The sequence below is a fragment of the Metopolophium dirhodum genome, chromosome 9 (genome assembly GCF_019925205.1).
Source record: "Metopolophium dirhodum isolate CAU chromosome 9, ASM1992520v1, whole genome shotgun sequence".
In the NCBI taxonomy this organism is placed as follows: domain Eukaryota; kingdom Metazoa; phylum Arthropoda; class Insecta; order Hemiptera; family Aphididae; genus Metopolophium; species Metopolophium dirhodum.
In genome coordinates this window covers 10,757,863-10,774,553 of record NC_083568.1, presented here as the reverse complement: position 1 = coordinate 10,774,553, position 16,691 = coordinate 10,757,863, and the positions used below count along the sequence as shown (strand labels likewise).

General features: G+C 28.0%; 2 protein-coding genes across 4 annotated transcripts; both read left to right on the top strand.

The window, feature by feature from the left end:
• Positions 1 to 88: 88 nt before the first annotated feature.
• Positions 89 to 4,156, top strand: LOC132951863 (ring canal kelch homolog). 2 transcript variants are annotated; one of them, XM_061023881.1, is made up of 10 exons: positions 89 to 550; positions 850 to 1,075; positions 1,152 to 1,327; positions 1,399 to 1,495; positions 1,620 to 1,776; positions 1,842 to 1,939; positions 2,000 to 2,308; positions 2,538 to 2,678; positions 3,443 to 3,719; positions 3,777 to 4,156. In XM_061023881.1, exons 1-10 carry the CDS (start codon positions 441 to 443, stop codon positions 3,971 to 3,973), a joined length of 1,788 nt encoding a protein of 595 aa, XP_060879864.1. In that variant the 5' UTR covers positions 89 to 440; the 3' UTR covers positions 3,974 to 4,156. The 2 variants fall into 2 exon arrangements, with proteins under 2 accessions (XP_060879864.1, XP_060879863.1); XM_061023880.1 differs by having other exon boundaries at positions 3,771 to 4,156.
• Positions 4,157 to 8,040: 3,884 nt separating this feature from the next.
• Positions 8,041 to 16,381, top strand: LOC132951865 (kelch-like protein 2). Of its 2 annotated transcripts, none has more exons than XM_061023882.1 (11): positions 8,041 to 10,312; positions 11,699 to 11,917; positions 12,207 to 12,432; positions 12,508 to 12,683; positions 12,755 to 12,851; positions 12,974 to 13,130; positions 13,196 to 13,293; positions 13,365 to 13,676; positions 13,906 to 14,046; positions 15,772 to 16,033; positions 16,085 to 16,381. In XM_061023882.1, exons 2-11 carry the CDS (start codon positions 11,808 to 11,810, stop codon positions 16,285 to 16,287), a joined length of 1,782 nt encoding a protein of 593 aa, XP_060879865.1. In that variant the 5' UTR covers positions 8,041 to 10,312; positions 11,699 to 11,807; the 3' UTR covers positions 16,288 to 16,381. The 2 variants fall into 2 exon arrangements, with proteins under 2 accessions (XP_060879865.1, XP_060879866.1); XM_061023883.1 differs by having other exon boundaries at positions 8,620 to 10,312; positions 16,091 to 16,381.
• The last annotated feature ends 310 nt before the right edge of the window (positions 16,382 to 16,691 follow it).

Sequence of the window (16,691 nt, the reverse complement as noted above, 5' to 3'; positions counted from 1 at the left end):
AAATGTAATTGTAATTATATAATAGGATGCTTGTATTAAATTTTCAAGCATTTTTACCGTAAAAATAAAATTTTATTGACATTCATAGAAAATTGGAAACTGAAAATGTCCGTTAACAGTTCAAAACAATATTTTTTTCCGGCGCTTTTGAAAACCATTGGGAATATTAAATTTTGACCTCCCGAATGCACTATAGATTCACTTTCCCATCGAACAAGATACCTACTATGAAGAAAATCGAAGCAATTTCCTGCCCAATTTTGTTTTTGATGTTCAATACATTTTGAATATAATATGATGATAAAAATGTGAATTTTGATATTACTTTTTATTTCACAGAGAACTTTTAACAATTGGTATCGATAATTTTAATTGATTTCGAAATTGATAGTAAGACCAGATTTTAGTCTTAAGTCGTCTTCCTAGTGCCGAACTTAGTAATGCAAAATACAAAGCAAATTCCGGAAACCAGTAAATGTGCAACAAAAATATACGAATGTAAAAAATTGTCGAATGCGAAAATATTGAAAGTATTAGAATCCTTACGCAAGTAAGTAGTAATAGTGACTTACAATAGGTATACTAGATAAACACACGAGTACGTGACTAAATAAACATGCATGTCAGCTCGATAACACTGCGCATAAAACTGTGATAAAATGTTCCCCAGACTCGGAATAAACTCTAAAATATTGTAAGCTATAATTATAAACTACATTATACATTTTATATTATTCAATATGTCTGAGAAACATGAACATGCTCAATGATATCAGAAATGAAATTTTAGCTGACTTGTCTGTTTTATTTAGTCACGGATAAATATAAGTAAAACATTTTTGTTTTTAGAGATGAGGAGTTTGATATTGAACTAAAAACAGATGATGGTAGAGTTATTTTCGCCCATAAAGTGGTTTTATCATCGGCTAGTCCATATTTCCACGCAATGTTCACAAATTTTTCAGAAAAGAATCAAGATTTTGTTGTTATCAGAAACATAGATTATCTAGCCTTACAGCTCTTAGTTGACTTTATTTATTTTGGGAAAATAATGGTCACTGAAAAAAATGTACAGGTAATAATAGATAATGTTTGATTTTATTATAGACAAAATTAAAATCTTAACGTGTACCTATTGTTTATTTCTCAAGGTTTTGTTACCAGCAGCGAATTTCTTGCAGTTAATAGAAGTAAAAGATACGTGTTGTGATTTTTTAGAGGAACAACTGCGCATTACAAATTGTATTGGTACATATGTGTTAGCTGATTTACATAGCTGTAATAAATTGTTAACAATATCAGAATCATATATTCAACAACACTTTTCGTACGAAATATTATTTACTGTTATGATTTTATAAGGATATTGTATTTATTAATGTAATATTTGATTCTTAGAGACGTGGTAGATGCAGACCAATTCCTATCCTTATCCCCCGAACATGTAGCCAATTTGATCTCCAGTGATGAACTTATAGTTCTATCTGAAAACATAGTAGGCATACTAAAATTGATTATTGTTATATTTTAGTACTATGAAATGAACAATTATTTAACCTACTTACTTATATATGCGGGTAGTCTAATTAGTTCATGACTACCAATATTTATTTTTGTAGGTATTTGAATGTGTTATTCGATGGGTAAAACATGATTTGGTTTCCAGAAAAAGTATTTTACCCCATTTATTGGAATATGTACGTTTACCATTAACATCATTAAATTACATAATGAAAAATGCGGTGGAGGAGCCTCTTCTTAAAAATTGTCCTAATTGTAAGTTTGTTTTTTAAATATGCTTAAAGAATGAAATCATATGTTTATGTTTATAATCATTTAAGGTAAGAATTACGTAAATGAGGCATTATATTTTCATTCACTTAAGCCGGATGACCCTATTCCACAAAACATCCGGACCAAACCTAGACTGGGCGATAAAGTATAATTCCATTATAATTTATTTATCTTTCCAATATATTTTACCGTTTAGTTATAACAGGTTATTTTTGTGGTTGGTGCACTTGGGATCTTAGAAGGACATGTTATTACAGAATGGTACGACCCAAAAATCAACCGATGGCAGTCTTTTACAACAATTATGACACCACATTTTCTTGGTAGTCTAGCTGTAGTAAAAGACAATTTTGTGTTTGCTGTGGGTCGTATTGGTTATAGTCTTGATTTACCTTGTCAATCTGTTAATGTGCTAGATGTATCTTCAGAATCACCTCATTGGAAACCAACCACTAACATGTTAGTCAAACGCCGAAATTTAGGAGTTGGTGTGATAAATGATTATATATATGCCGTAAGTTGTATTGTTGTATGACTTATTACTGTTAACCGGGGGAGATAGCGTCCATGGGTATAGCTCAGTGGTAGAGCAATCGCCCGGTAAGCGAGACTCAGGCGAGTTTGAGTCTCGGTCCGGCGGCTAGATTTTTGACCTTTTTTCCCCCTGAAGAAGTTAACATTACTTAACAAATAATCTCTATTATAAAGTAGGTACATAATATGAATTATTTGATAAATTCAAGGTTGGTGGTTTTGATGGAAACAGTTCTGTAAATAGTGCAGAAGCTTTTGACTGCAGAACTCAAACATGGCGTATGATATCTAGTATGTGTACTAGAAGAGATAGTGTTGTGCTTGGAGTACTGAATAATCTTTTATATGCGGTAAATTTACATTTTATATTATGTTTTTCAATTTGTATTAGGTAGGTACATTTGTTATAATTGTAATCGAAATAAGATCTTATAGATAGGCAAATAATGGAATATATCTTCAAAATAAAAAAGGTGGGCAAGTGGGTGTCGCTCTGCAGTACAGTAGGTTACAATTGGTCACTGTAATAGATTGTGTTACTTTTTAATTCTTAGCTATAAAAGTTGAAAATTTTCTTAATTTTTAACTACTTGATAATTTGTAAATTTTCAATTTGATAAATTTCGTCAAAATTTGAAATTTAAATGATTATAAAAAAAATAAACGTGCATATGTATTTTTAATATTTTTCATCTGTTATTGTTACAATATATCAGCAGCCTTGTAATAATTTTTCACGCTTTTTGACTCAACAAATAAAATTTTATTGATATTTATTATTTATAGAAAAAAAAAACTAAAATAATTTAAATTTTCAACTCTCCGCAAACAGCTCAAAACTAGTCAAATATTTTCAAAATTATTTGTTGTATAGAAAAAGAAAATATATACATTCAGTACATTATTATATTTGACATATTAAATAGGTATATTAATAAATATATGTAATTAAAAAACACTATAAATTTATTCAAGGTATTATAAATATATTGTATTCAATCGCTGAAATTGAAATATACTTAATATTAATATATGAATCATGAAATACACATATTTTATTTTCAAGGACAACAGATTTTTAATCCGCAAATGTTATTAATGCATTTGTGTATAGGTTGGAGGTCAAATAATTCAATATAAAGATCAATATAATTCGTCAATTCAGTATTTGAAGTCGGTTGAATGTTACTATCCCAGTATCGATACATGGAAACCAGTCGCAGAAATGTGTGTACCACGCATTGCTGCTGGTGTAGGAGTCTTAGATGGTATACTGTATGTTGTAGGCGGTTATGATGGAACAAATACTCACAGGAGTGCTGAAGCATACCAACCAAGTACTGGAGTTTGGACTACTATTCCGGACATGCATTTTTGTCGATATTATCCAGGTAATTACTCTAAATTATTTTATGAAAAATATTTTGTTAAATTATTTTAAGTTGCAGGAGTAACTGTATTAAATGGATTATTGTATGTGGTCGGTGGTTGCGACAAAAATACTCCTTCTTTGGATTCTGCAGAATTTTACAACCCCAACACGAATACCTGGACTATGGTCACAGCGTTATTAAATGTTTCACGAACTTTTTTCGGAGCAGTAGCTATTGATAGATCACGATATTTTAAAACTAAGCATTCATGATTATTTTTGATTGAATTTATATGAATATTGTCTTGTACCTATTGTAAGAGTATATTATATTATTTGTTTTCCTATTAAATCATAATTGTACAGTTTTCGGTTGATTCTTTAAAATGTTTTCACTTCATCAATATTACGAAAATGTGCTGAGAATTTTTTAATAAAAATATTTAAAATATTTAATTCTTTTAATATTTAAGATTTCTCCTATTTTATCGAGATATTTAAATCTCAAATTTTGACGAAATTAGATATTTAAACAAATAATAAGGATTTTAGTTTTTTTTTGTAAATTAAACTGCCAGATCCTCTTCGATAAGAATCGTGTTTGGAATTGTGTCAGAATCAATGATTTTATATTATTGAATTTTTAAACATACATCCATTACACGACACCTAGTGACTAGTGTACACCAAATGTACAGCAGAGTGGTACCCAATTGACCGCTTTTTTTTACATTTGACCCCCCCCCCTAAAAAAGCTAAATTAAAAATGCTTTAAAAAACCACCCCCGAATTTGATGTCAGGACTTTTTGTTTACTAAAATAAGTGCAGTCTTTGGCCATTTTCAGATAAATTTAAAAAAATAACATGCATCATTGTAAAATCAATAGGTACATTAATTAACTCTGCTCAGAATCTAATAAATGTTTACCATATTGTTTAACATGAAAAAAAGTTAAAATTCTCGAAACATTCTACTATTTTCTTAAATTTAATAGTATAGACTTAACGGTCTTAACGCAATATTCAGAATATTTAGATTTATTTTAACTTCCTTATTCCACGAACCTATGAGTTCTACGATACTTCATTGATCATTTTTGAGTTTTAAGTTAGTAACAGCAAGTAATATTATATAGATAATAGGTACAAATGTACAATATTATAACGATTATATATACTATTATTGAAATGTGCGATTTGTTTTTGACACATATAAAGTACAACAAACCATTTTAGTAAATCAAAAAAGAATAATTTTGATGGTCTGTAAGTTATTGTCTGAGATTATTTACTACCATGTTTAAAATTTTAAATATAAGTTAAATTTAATACGTGTTTTTTATAGATAGTAGCGGTGCGTAAATAAAATATTTACGGGGAGACTTATAGTAAGAGTAAGGAAACCTATTTTTAAATGTATAATTTGATATTTAAGTATTTGTCGACTTATTCGTTATTTCTAAATATTAGGGGGATGCTACGATGTTAGATTTATTGCGTATCAATGAACCATTATTTACTTTATAGAATTTTATATAATTGTTGAAACTAGTCTAAATAGTAATTTCCTTTCTTCCGAACTTGGTTTTCTTTCATATGATATAATATATAGATGTAATCGTGACTATATAAATTCTGGTATGAGCCTAGGTGGTGCCGCCCCTCCTTCCCCCCCCTAATCCAGGCATAATCATCAGAACTAACAACTGACAACTAACAACTGCGTTCATGATCAAAACGATAGATCGTGAAATAACAAAGATATATAAACTATAAAATATCTATCTTATGAGTTAGAAATAATTATAAAAATTAATATTAAATTTTTTTTTGAAAAATTGTTACTTGTCGGTGCCGTAAGCTATGTAGCTTAGTTTTGAAGTTCACTCGACAATCCATAAACCACAAAATTCACTAAAAGTAAATTTTGTTTTAAAAAAGCCATCAACATGTTTATCGCCAACACCTAATCTAAGTTCGAGGCAAATTATCAATAAATCATACCAAATAAAAACATTAACAACATTGTTTACATTTTTAGAGGCAAAAAATTCTCATGTCATCCGAGAGATTAAATCTTACGCCATAAACATTATCAAACAAATAAAAATATTACATTTATAATAATTGTACACCTCACCATGGCTGTCGTATGTGAAATATTATTATAAATATCTATGAAATATCATTTGATATTAACTGTTGTCCTGTTGGCAATACTTGACTTGCAGCTATGTGAATGGCTTTTTTAAAGTCAGCATAAATATATTTCAGTGAAAATTCGAGTATGAATTTAAAGCATTTTTAATTTATACTGATATAATTAAAAACTTCTACATAAGAATTTCACTAATTTGTATCTTTATCGGGTAATAATAATAATGCACATAAAGTTATGTAGGTAATAATCATTTTTAAATCCGTGTGTACTGAATATTTGATAGAAAAATTTCGAACAGTTATACCTATTATTAAATGTCCTCACATAAATACACGTTAATGAACTAAGGAATTTAATATTTTTTTCAGTTGAAAATTAAATAATATTCTTTTCAGAGTTATATTCCAAAACAAAATTTTCTTTTTCTGCAGTTAACAATTACTTTGTTACGTAATGACGTAAATACGTAACTTTTACAATTTTTTTTATAATACTCCCATCGTGAGTTATTTCCTTTTAAAACTGTATGAAATCCAAATTTATATCCATTCACAACTTTGAAATTCTTATTCAGTTTACAGTTTTTTCAATTTTGGTGGAGGCTCCGTATCAATTAACATCTGAAACTAGGTCAAATACTAAGTTTGACTGTTGTTTTTATTATAGCACAATGTATACCAATGTAAACCACGATTTTTTTTATTAACCAACTAATAATTTTTTTTATTTTAAATTATAAAAAGTTTAATTTAATTTTAAATTTTAATGAATATGGTGGGTATGTTGTTTATTTTAAGAATGAGAAAATAAATAGTGAACATTTTGCATAGGATAATATAATATTACCAAATCAGTTAACCGAGTGAGTAAAAAGAAAAGAATTTTAAAGGAAAATATTTCAGGGGTAAATCTTTGGAGGACATCATAGACAGTTTTATTGAAAATTTGAAATAATAGCGATAGTGAATGGATGGGGAGATGCAGAAAAAAACAATAATATTACCGGCCGTTATACTTAACTGATTCAGCGGAAAGTTTTGTCAATATTCTAAAAATAAGGTATCAAAATCATAAATGGGGCATTTTAAAGTATCAATTATTATAAAAATTCCCCTTAATCGAAAAAAAAAACAGTTTTGGCGAGCACGAATATATCAAAGAAAATTAAAGGAGAGGGAAACACTTAAAGAGTATATAATAAATATGACTCAATTATGCTATAAATTCGATAGGAGTGTGACCGATGGAGAGATTTTCGAAAAAATATTAAAGGGCTTGCCTGAAGAAGTATATGAAAAAATTGGACTTTTAGAAAATAACACAATATACAAGATAAGGGCTAATATGGAAAGACATGAGTTGGTGAAGTTATTAAGAAGCATGGAAGAACCTAGTGTGGCAATAAAAAACTTACTGAGGAAGTAAATACTTAAAAAAATGTTATTAAATATTTAAATCACTTAAGGCTGACGATACCAAAACTGAATCAAAAGGTAAAAGTTATTCAAATTGTAATAATTTTTTTCAAAAGGCTGACCTTGGAAATATGAATAGTAATTGGAGCAATAACGATTATAAAAATTGTTTACTAAACATAATATATGTATAGATTTTAGGAATAATAACTATAATCCAAACAATAACGGTTATAGTAACTGGTTGCATAACACCAGGTCATGCAAAGAATAATTATAATCAATATAATGGTGGATATAGTAACAATTTTTTCATGACACTGATATCTGTTATAATCAAGATGGTAATAAATAATAATGTACAAGACACTATTAATGGTAGACCTCAGTTTCAAACTTTTTACCCACAAAGATACCCAGAACCAAATCAAAATCCTTTTCAAAACACGGGAAATAGGAGCAGTATGATAGGACCTGAGGTATATATCCAACTACCTTATATACAAAATTATACGAATGATAGAATAAGTGCAGCTAATTATTTTAATGAACGAGCTCTGCATAAAGAGTGTTTTTAGATTCTGAGCGAAGCAATGAATGTATTGATTTTACAATGATGTGTGTTTTTTTTTTTATTTTTTTTTTGTGTCTGTCATCACCTTTTAGGGCAGTAAAAGTGCTTGGATTTTCTTCAACAGTAACTTTTCTGATAGGAAAGTGAATCTAGTTGGTACTTTCTCAGTAGTTTTCAAACGCGACGTGAAAAACAAAAGAAAAATTAAGGAAAAACGGGAATTTTTACGCAAAATTTGTTTTCGAGAAAATTTTGGTTTTTGGTGCAACTCTAAAACGAATGACCGTAGGTACATGCAATTTTGACTGAATGTTTATATTAGCATTTTCTATACACCATAACATTTCCCAAATATTTTGACTTATTTTGAGCTGTTTACGGACATTTTCAGTTTCCATTTTTTTAAGTTTTTTTTTGCTAAAAATATCAATAAAATTTTATCTGTTGGGTAAAAAAGCTTGAAAATTTAATAGAAGGCTCATAGGTTATTGTTTCAAAGGCAGATGAAAAAAATTAAAAATCCTTAGTCACAGTTTTTATTTATAAGCATTTAAAGTTCAAATATTGACAAAATACGGAAAAATCACGAAAATTAGCAAATTATTTTGAGTTGAAAATTCATAAAATTTTTCTTTTTAAATCTAAGATTTGAAAATGTAATAAGTACCCATAAGTTTGTCTACCTTTATCAAAAAAAAAATGTCTACAAGAAAGTCAAATTAAATTTTTATGAGCGTTTGAAATTCATATTTTTACAACATATTTTGATATTCACTCGATTTCTTATGTAACGATTTTCTTATTTTGTTGTAATTAAAAAACGTATGACTGTAGATACTTGAAAATTTCACTGAATGTTTATATTAGCATTATCTATACACGATAAAATTTTGAAAATAATTTGACTCTTTTTGAGCTGTTTACGGACATCATCAGTTTTAAATTTTTTTAGTTTTTTTTTCTAAAATATCAATAGAAACTGAAAATTAAATGTATTCTATAGTGCATATAAAGACGATATATGTGACACCAAAATTAGTAGTACAACAAAATTTAATATAAACCCAGGTTTATCAATGGAACAGAAAGGAAAATTACACACAATAGTACATAAAAAAGAAATAATATATGAAGAGGGGGAAATGGTTTTAGTAAAAGCAGAAGTAAGAAATCGAAATTTTATTTCAGATATCGGGGCCCATATAAAATAGTTAAAAAAATTTCAAATGTGGTATACCTAGTCGAAATAGTTAGGAATTCAAAATTGGTTAATGATTATAAACACGTGAGTCGGATCAAGAAATTTAGAGATCGTATTACTTAAAATTCAGGAAAAGGGAGTGTTATTATTTGTAATTTTGCGATTAGAAAAATATATACAAATATATCATCTGTAAAGGTAAAGAAATTAAATAGTTAACAATACGAAGCAGTAAGTATAATATAAGTGAAGTGATATATGTGAAAAAAATGTATTAATTATAAGTGTGTATGAGAAAATAAAGATGTTAATATGAAAGAATATAATATGCAAAAAAAATATATTAGTTATAATATTATAAATTAAGGAAATGTATAGGAAAATATGTTAAAATATTAAAGTTAAATGTATATGTAAAAAATAAAAATATAAGAAAATAATGTATTAAATATAAGAGAAGATGTTATAATCAAGAAAAATTTAAAGTCAAAGATGTATTAAACTATTAAACATAAGAGAATATGTTAAACAAAAAAAAAATTGAATGTTAAATGCGGAATGAAAAAGGAATGTATAATATTAAAATCTTGATTAGAAACGATAGGGGTATTATTAGTAGTAAGGGGGTATATTATTATAATGTAATATCATATGTAAAAATATTGGTTAAGGTAAAATATATGTAAAGAAAAAAGTACTAGATTATATGTAAAAATAAAAAAAAATAGGAGCTACCTATATAATGTGAAAGGTATCTAGTTTTATTAAATGCACGGTATTATAGTTAATACAATACACCTAAAACCCTACAGGCTGAGCACTGTACAACTGACCAAGCGGCACGACACACAGAATCACAGCCTAGTCAACTTCGGGCAGCGATGATGAATAAATTTCAACCAAGTACAGTCAAAGGTGTCATACAGTACAAAGTGCTCAAAGATGACAAGTAGATATAGTATTAGGGTAAAAGATTTTTAAATGACTCATGTTTTTCTTTTTTAATTTTTAAGGGAGGGGATCATGCAGCGGATCACATATAGGTGACACCGTTTCATGATAAACTATTAAACTGTACAGTATAAGTATAAATAATAACAATAATAAGATAAAACAAGGCTTATATACGTAGTATAGTTATCCGGGTATACGCATATACACAAACAATTGTTAGCATATATAAGAGACACACCGTGTTAAGTTCGTTAGTTCTGGGACCAGTACCCACAGGCCGACGAACTCCGGATGACGACACTGTTAGTAAGTCTTTCGATATTTTTGTAGTTAATAAATATTGCGTATTTATTATTTAATAAGTTTAATAAGTATTTTTTATGTATTTAATGAGCACTGTGTATGTATTTAATGAGTATTGTGTAATTATATAAAAACATATCAATTAGAACTTAATATTTGATTTATCTTTCCTGAAGCTCCCGCCGAGTTACGGTTGAAATATAATTAGGGCTCTGAAAACCCTCACTGAATTATCAAAAATATAACAGGTTCCTCAATCCCGTTATATTTTGGCCCTAAACTATCTAGCTTAGTTTTGACGTTCACTCAGGGCTCAGCAATTTATAAACCACAAAATTCACTAAAAGTAAAATTTGTATTAAAAAGCCATCAAGAAGTATGTCGCCTACACTTAACTTCCAGGCAATTTGTCAAGAAATCATACATAAAAACATTGCTTACATTTTTAAAGGCAAAAAAGAAAGTCCAAAAAACTGTTTAAAAAATTTTCCATTTTCGGAGTTTGACTTATACTCATGTCATCCGAGAGATTAAATCTTACGCTACCTTCAATAAACATAATCAAACAAATAAAAATATTTAAAGTATGTGAATGGCTTTTTTAAAGTTAGCATAAATATATTTCGGTGAAAATTCAAGTTCGAATTTAAAGGATTTTTAATTTATACTGATATAATTAAAAACTTCTACATAAGAATTTCACTTATTTGTTTCTTTATCGAGTAATAATAATAATGCACATAAAGTTATTTAGGTAATAATCATTTTTAAATCCATGTTTTTTAAAAAAATATTTTTCAACTACCATTCTATATCAGGAGCATTGTATTAATGTTTTGCGCTTTTTTACACAACAAATAACATTTTATTGAAAAAACTAAAAAAATGTCTATAAAAAGCTTGAAAACAGTCAAAATATTTTGAAAATTTTATCAAGTATAGGAATTGAAAAAATAAACATATGATATAAAAAATGCAAGTGACAACAGTTATTCGTTTTTGATTTACAACAAAATAATAAAATCGCTACTTGAGAAATCTAGTGAGTATACAATGTTGTAAAAATTTAATTTGACTTTCTTATAAAAAATTTTTTTTTTTGAATAAAAATAGGAAAACTCATTAGACATCTTATATTAAATTTTTTAGGAATTCCTAAAAAAATAATTAGCACATTTTCGTGATTTTCACGTATTTTGTCAAGATTTGACTTTTGACTTTTAACTCTCCAAAGTACCAACTACTGTTGAATAAAATCTAAGCATTTTTACTGTCCTAAAAGGGAGTGACAGACATAAGAAAAAATATATTCCCATTTTTTTTAAGTTCAATACATTTTGAATATAATGACAAAAAATGTGAATTTTGATATTACTTTTTATTTTACAGAGAATTCTTAACAATTCGTATCAATAAATTTAATTGATTTCGAAATTGATAGTAAAACCAGATTTTAGCTTTAAGTCTTTCAAGTGCCGAACTTAGTAAACAATTAGCAATGCAAAATACAAAGCAAATTCCGGAACACAGTAAATTTGCAACATTAAAATACGAATGTAAAAACTCGTCGTATGCGGAAATATTGAAAGTATTAAAATCCTTACGCAAGTAAGTATAGTAATAGTGACTTAAACTACTAGATAAATACATGACTAAATAAACAGGCATGTCAGCTCGATAACACTGCGCATAAATTGTGATAAAATGTTCCCCAGACTCGGAATAAACTCTAAAATGTTGTACACAATAATTATAATCTACATTATTATACATTTTATATTATTCAATATGTCTGAGGAACATGAACATGCTCGATGATATCAAAAATGAAATTTTAGCTGAAATACTTGTTTAATTTAGTTATGGATAAATATAAGTAAATCACTTTTGTTTTTAGAGATGAAGAGTTTGATATTAAACTAAAAACAGATGATGGTAGAGTTATTTTCGCCCATAAAGTGGTTTTATCATCGGCTAGTCCATATTTCCACACAATGTTCAACAATTTTTCTGAAAAGAATCAAGATTTTGTTGTTATCAGAAATATAGATTCTACTGCCTTAAAGCTCATAATCGACTTTATATATTCTGGGAAAATAATGGTCACTGAAAAAAATGTACAGGTAATAATAGATAATGTTTGATTTTATTATTGACGAAAAAAAATCTAACTGTGTACCTATTGTTGATTTCTCAAGGTTTTGTTACCAGCAGCGAATTTCTTTCAGTTAATAGAAGTAAAAGAGACATGTTGTGATTTTTTAGAGGCACAACTGCGCATTACAAATTGTATTGGTACATATGTGTTAGCTGATTTACATAGCTGTAAGAAATTGTTAACAATTTCAGAATCATATATTCAACAACACTTTTCGTACGAAATATTATTTACTACTATGATTCTATAAAGATATTGTATTTATTAATGTAATATTTGATTCTTAGAGACGTGGTAGATGCAGACCAATTCCTATCCTTATCCCCCGAACATGTAGCCAATTTGATCTCCAGTGATGAACTTATAGTTCTATCTGAAAACATAGTAGGCATACTAAAATTGATTATTGTTATATTTTAGTACTATGAAATGAAAAATTATTTAACCTACTTACTTATATGCGGGTAGTCTAATTAATTTATAACTACCAATATTTATTTTTGTAGGTATTTGAATGTGTTATTCGATGGGTAAAACATGATTTGGTTTCCAGAAAAAGTATTTTACCCCATTTAATGGAATATGTACGTTTACCATTAACTTCATTAAATTACATAATGAAAAATGCAGTGGAGGAGCCTCTTCTTAAAAATTGTCCTAATTGTAAGTTTGTTTTTTAAATATGCTTAATGAATGAAATCATATGTTTATGTTTATAATCATTTAAGGTAAGAATTACGTAAATGAGGCATTATATTTTCATTCACTTAAGCCGGATGACCCTATTCCACAAAACATCCGGACTAAACCTAGACTGGGAGATAAAGTATAATTTCATTATAATTCCATTATAATTTATTTATCTTTTCAATATATTTAACGGTTTAATTTTAACAGGTTATTTTTGTGGTTGGTGCACTCGGGTTTATACAAGGATATGGCGTTAGTACAGAATGGTACGACCCAAAAATCAACCGATGGCAGTATTTTACATCAATTATGGCACCACATTTTCTTGGTGGTCTAGCTGTAGTAAAAGACAATTTTGTGGTTGCTGTGGGTCGTATTGGTTATAGTCTTGATTTACCTTGTCAATCTGTTAATGTGCTAGATGTATCTTCAGAATCACCTCATTGGAAACCAACCACTAACATGTTAGTCAAACGCCGAAATTTAGGAGTTGGTGTGATAAATGATTATATATATGCCGTAAGTTGTATTGTTGTATGACTTATTACTGTTAACCGGGGGAGATAGCGTCCATGGGTATAGCTCAGTGGTAGAGCAATCGCCCGGCAAGCGAGACTCAGGCGAGTTTGAGTCTCGGTCCGGCGGCTAGATTTTTGACCTTTTTTCCCCCTGAAGAAGTTAACATTACTTTACAAATTATCTCTATTATAAAGTATGTGCATAATATGAATTATTTGATAAATTGAAGGTTGGCGGTTCTGATGAAAACAGTTGTGTAAATAGTGCAGAAGCTTTTGACTGCAGAACTCAAACATGGCGTATGATATCTAGTATGTGTACTAGAAGAGATAGTGTTGTGCTTGGAGTACTGAATAATCTTTTATATGCGGTAAATTTACATTTTATATTATGTTTTTCAATTTGTATTAGGTAGGTTATATTTGTTATAATTGTAATCCAAATAACTTAACTCCTGCAGCTAGACAAATAATGGAATATATCTCCAAAATAAAAAAGGTTGGCAAGTGGGTGTCACTCTGCTGTACCATATAATACAAGTGGGTCACTGTATCCCAGCAAATCCATTGATTGTGTTCAATATGAATTTAATGATATAATATCATTGTATATAAGTAAAACGATTCTGAGCAAGGACAGTTAGTCAGCCCATGATATATTATACTATAAGCAATTTGATGATATTATTTTGAATAAAGTAATTTATATTTTTAATTTTTAGTTATAAAATTTGAACATTTTATAAAATTCCAACTATAGGTACTGAATAATTTGTAAATTTTCAAATTGATAAATTACGTCAATATTTGAACTTTAAATGATTATAAAAAAATAATATAAGTAACATTCAAAAAAGTGTATTTGTACTTTTAATATTTTTCATCTGCTATTGTAACAATATATCAGGAGCCTAAACAAATACAATTTTATTGATATTTATCTATAAATAGAACTAAAAAAAATTGTCCGTAAACAGCTTAAAACTAGTGAAAATATTTTCAAAATTGTATGGTGTATTGAAAATGAAAATATAAATATTCAGTGAAATGTTCATGTATCTGCAGTTATCCGTTTTTGAATAACAGCAAAATATAAGTAAATAGCTACATGAGAAATCAAGTGAATATCCTATGTTGTAAAAATACGAACTTAAAACGCTCATAAAAATTTAATTGGTCTTTCTTGTGTATAGAAAATGCGAATATAAACAACCTGTGAAGAATTCATGTATATGCGGTCATTTTTTTTAGAGTTACCTACACCAAAAACCAAAATTGATTTTGTCGAAAACCATTTTGCATAAAAATTCTCGTTTTTCCTTCAATTTTATGTTGTTTTTCCTGGCGCTTTTTAAATTACTGAGAATTTCAAATTTTACCCTCCCGAATGCAACAACTGGATTCACTTTCCCATCGAACAAAATACTGTTGAAGAAAATCAAAGCAGTTTTACTGCCCCAAACGGAGGTGACAAAAAAAAAAATTAAAAAAAAAAAACAAAAAAACACATCATTGTAATATCAATACTTAATAATATCGCTCCGCTCAGAATCTAATGTTATGATAAATTAAAATTTTAAATTGGCATACTATAAGTATTAAACTAATTTAAATATTTGTTATATACTTGCTCGTTCAACAATTTTGTCGTTGACCGACTATAGGTTAAATACTTTTGGTATTAAAACTATATTTCATTTTTTTTACGGATTATACACTTATATACATAAAGTGATAAAAAAAAAAATCATAATAATATTATAACATAACCTTTTGTGTTTTGTTTATCAATATTATTAATGTATGAAATGTTTTAAAATTATAATACAAAGTTAACAAAAGTAAATTAAATTTTTTTTCAGTGTCTAATTTCAACATTTCCAGCTTCATTATTTAATTTTCATTAAATGAAATACTGATTAATCGATTGATCAAGCTTAAATTTTTTTAATTTCCACAAATTTTTTGAACATATACAATAATATACAATAATATTATAATATATATTAATTGAAATATACTATGTATTAATATATATTATTTTAAAAAACAAAAGATTTTTAATCCGCAAATTGTATTAATTCATTTGTGTTTAGGTTGGAGGATGTAATGGTCGAGATAACTCAATTCAGTATTTGAAGTCGGTTGAATGTTACTATCCCAGTATCGATACATGGAAACCAGTCGCAGAAATGTGTGTACCACGCATTGCTGCTGGTGTAGGAGTCTTAGATGGTATACTGTATGTTGTAGGTGGTTATGATGGAACAAATACTCACAAGAGTGCTGAAGCATACCAACCAAGTACTGGAGTTTGGACTACTATTCCGGACATGCATTTTTGTCGATATTATCCAGGTAATTACTCTAAATTATCTTATGAAAAATATTTTGTTAAATTATTTTAAGTTGCAGGAGTAACTGTATTAAATGGATTATTGTATGTCGTCGGTGGTTGCGACAAAAATACTCCTTCTTTGGATTCTGCAGAATTTTACAACCCCAACACGAATACCTGGACTATGGTCACAGCGAGATTGAATAAATCACGAACTTTTTTCGGAGTAGTAGCCATTGATAGGTCACGATATTTTAAAACTAAGCGTTCATAATTATTTTGATTGAATTAATATTGATATTGTCTTTTACCGATTGTAAGAGTATATATTTTTTGTTTTCCTAATAAATCATAATTGTAGTTTTTAATTGTTTTATTAAAATGTTTTCCATTCATCAATATTACGAAAATGTGCTGAGAATTTTTTAGTAAAAATATATAAAATATTTAATTCTTTAACCATTTAAGCTTCTTCCTCTTTTATCGAGAATTATATTTAATGGACATTTTTTTGATAAGGATGATGTACCTCCCAATTAGAAATTCACAAATTGCCAATCACAAAGCCATCAATAGGTATGTCGCCAACACCTAAGTTCGAAAAAAGTGACATTTTCTAATTTTTTCCATAAACGTAATAAACAGATGGCCCTGCAGTTGGTTAAGTTGAGTTTCTAT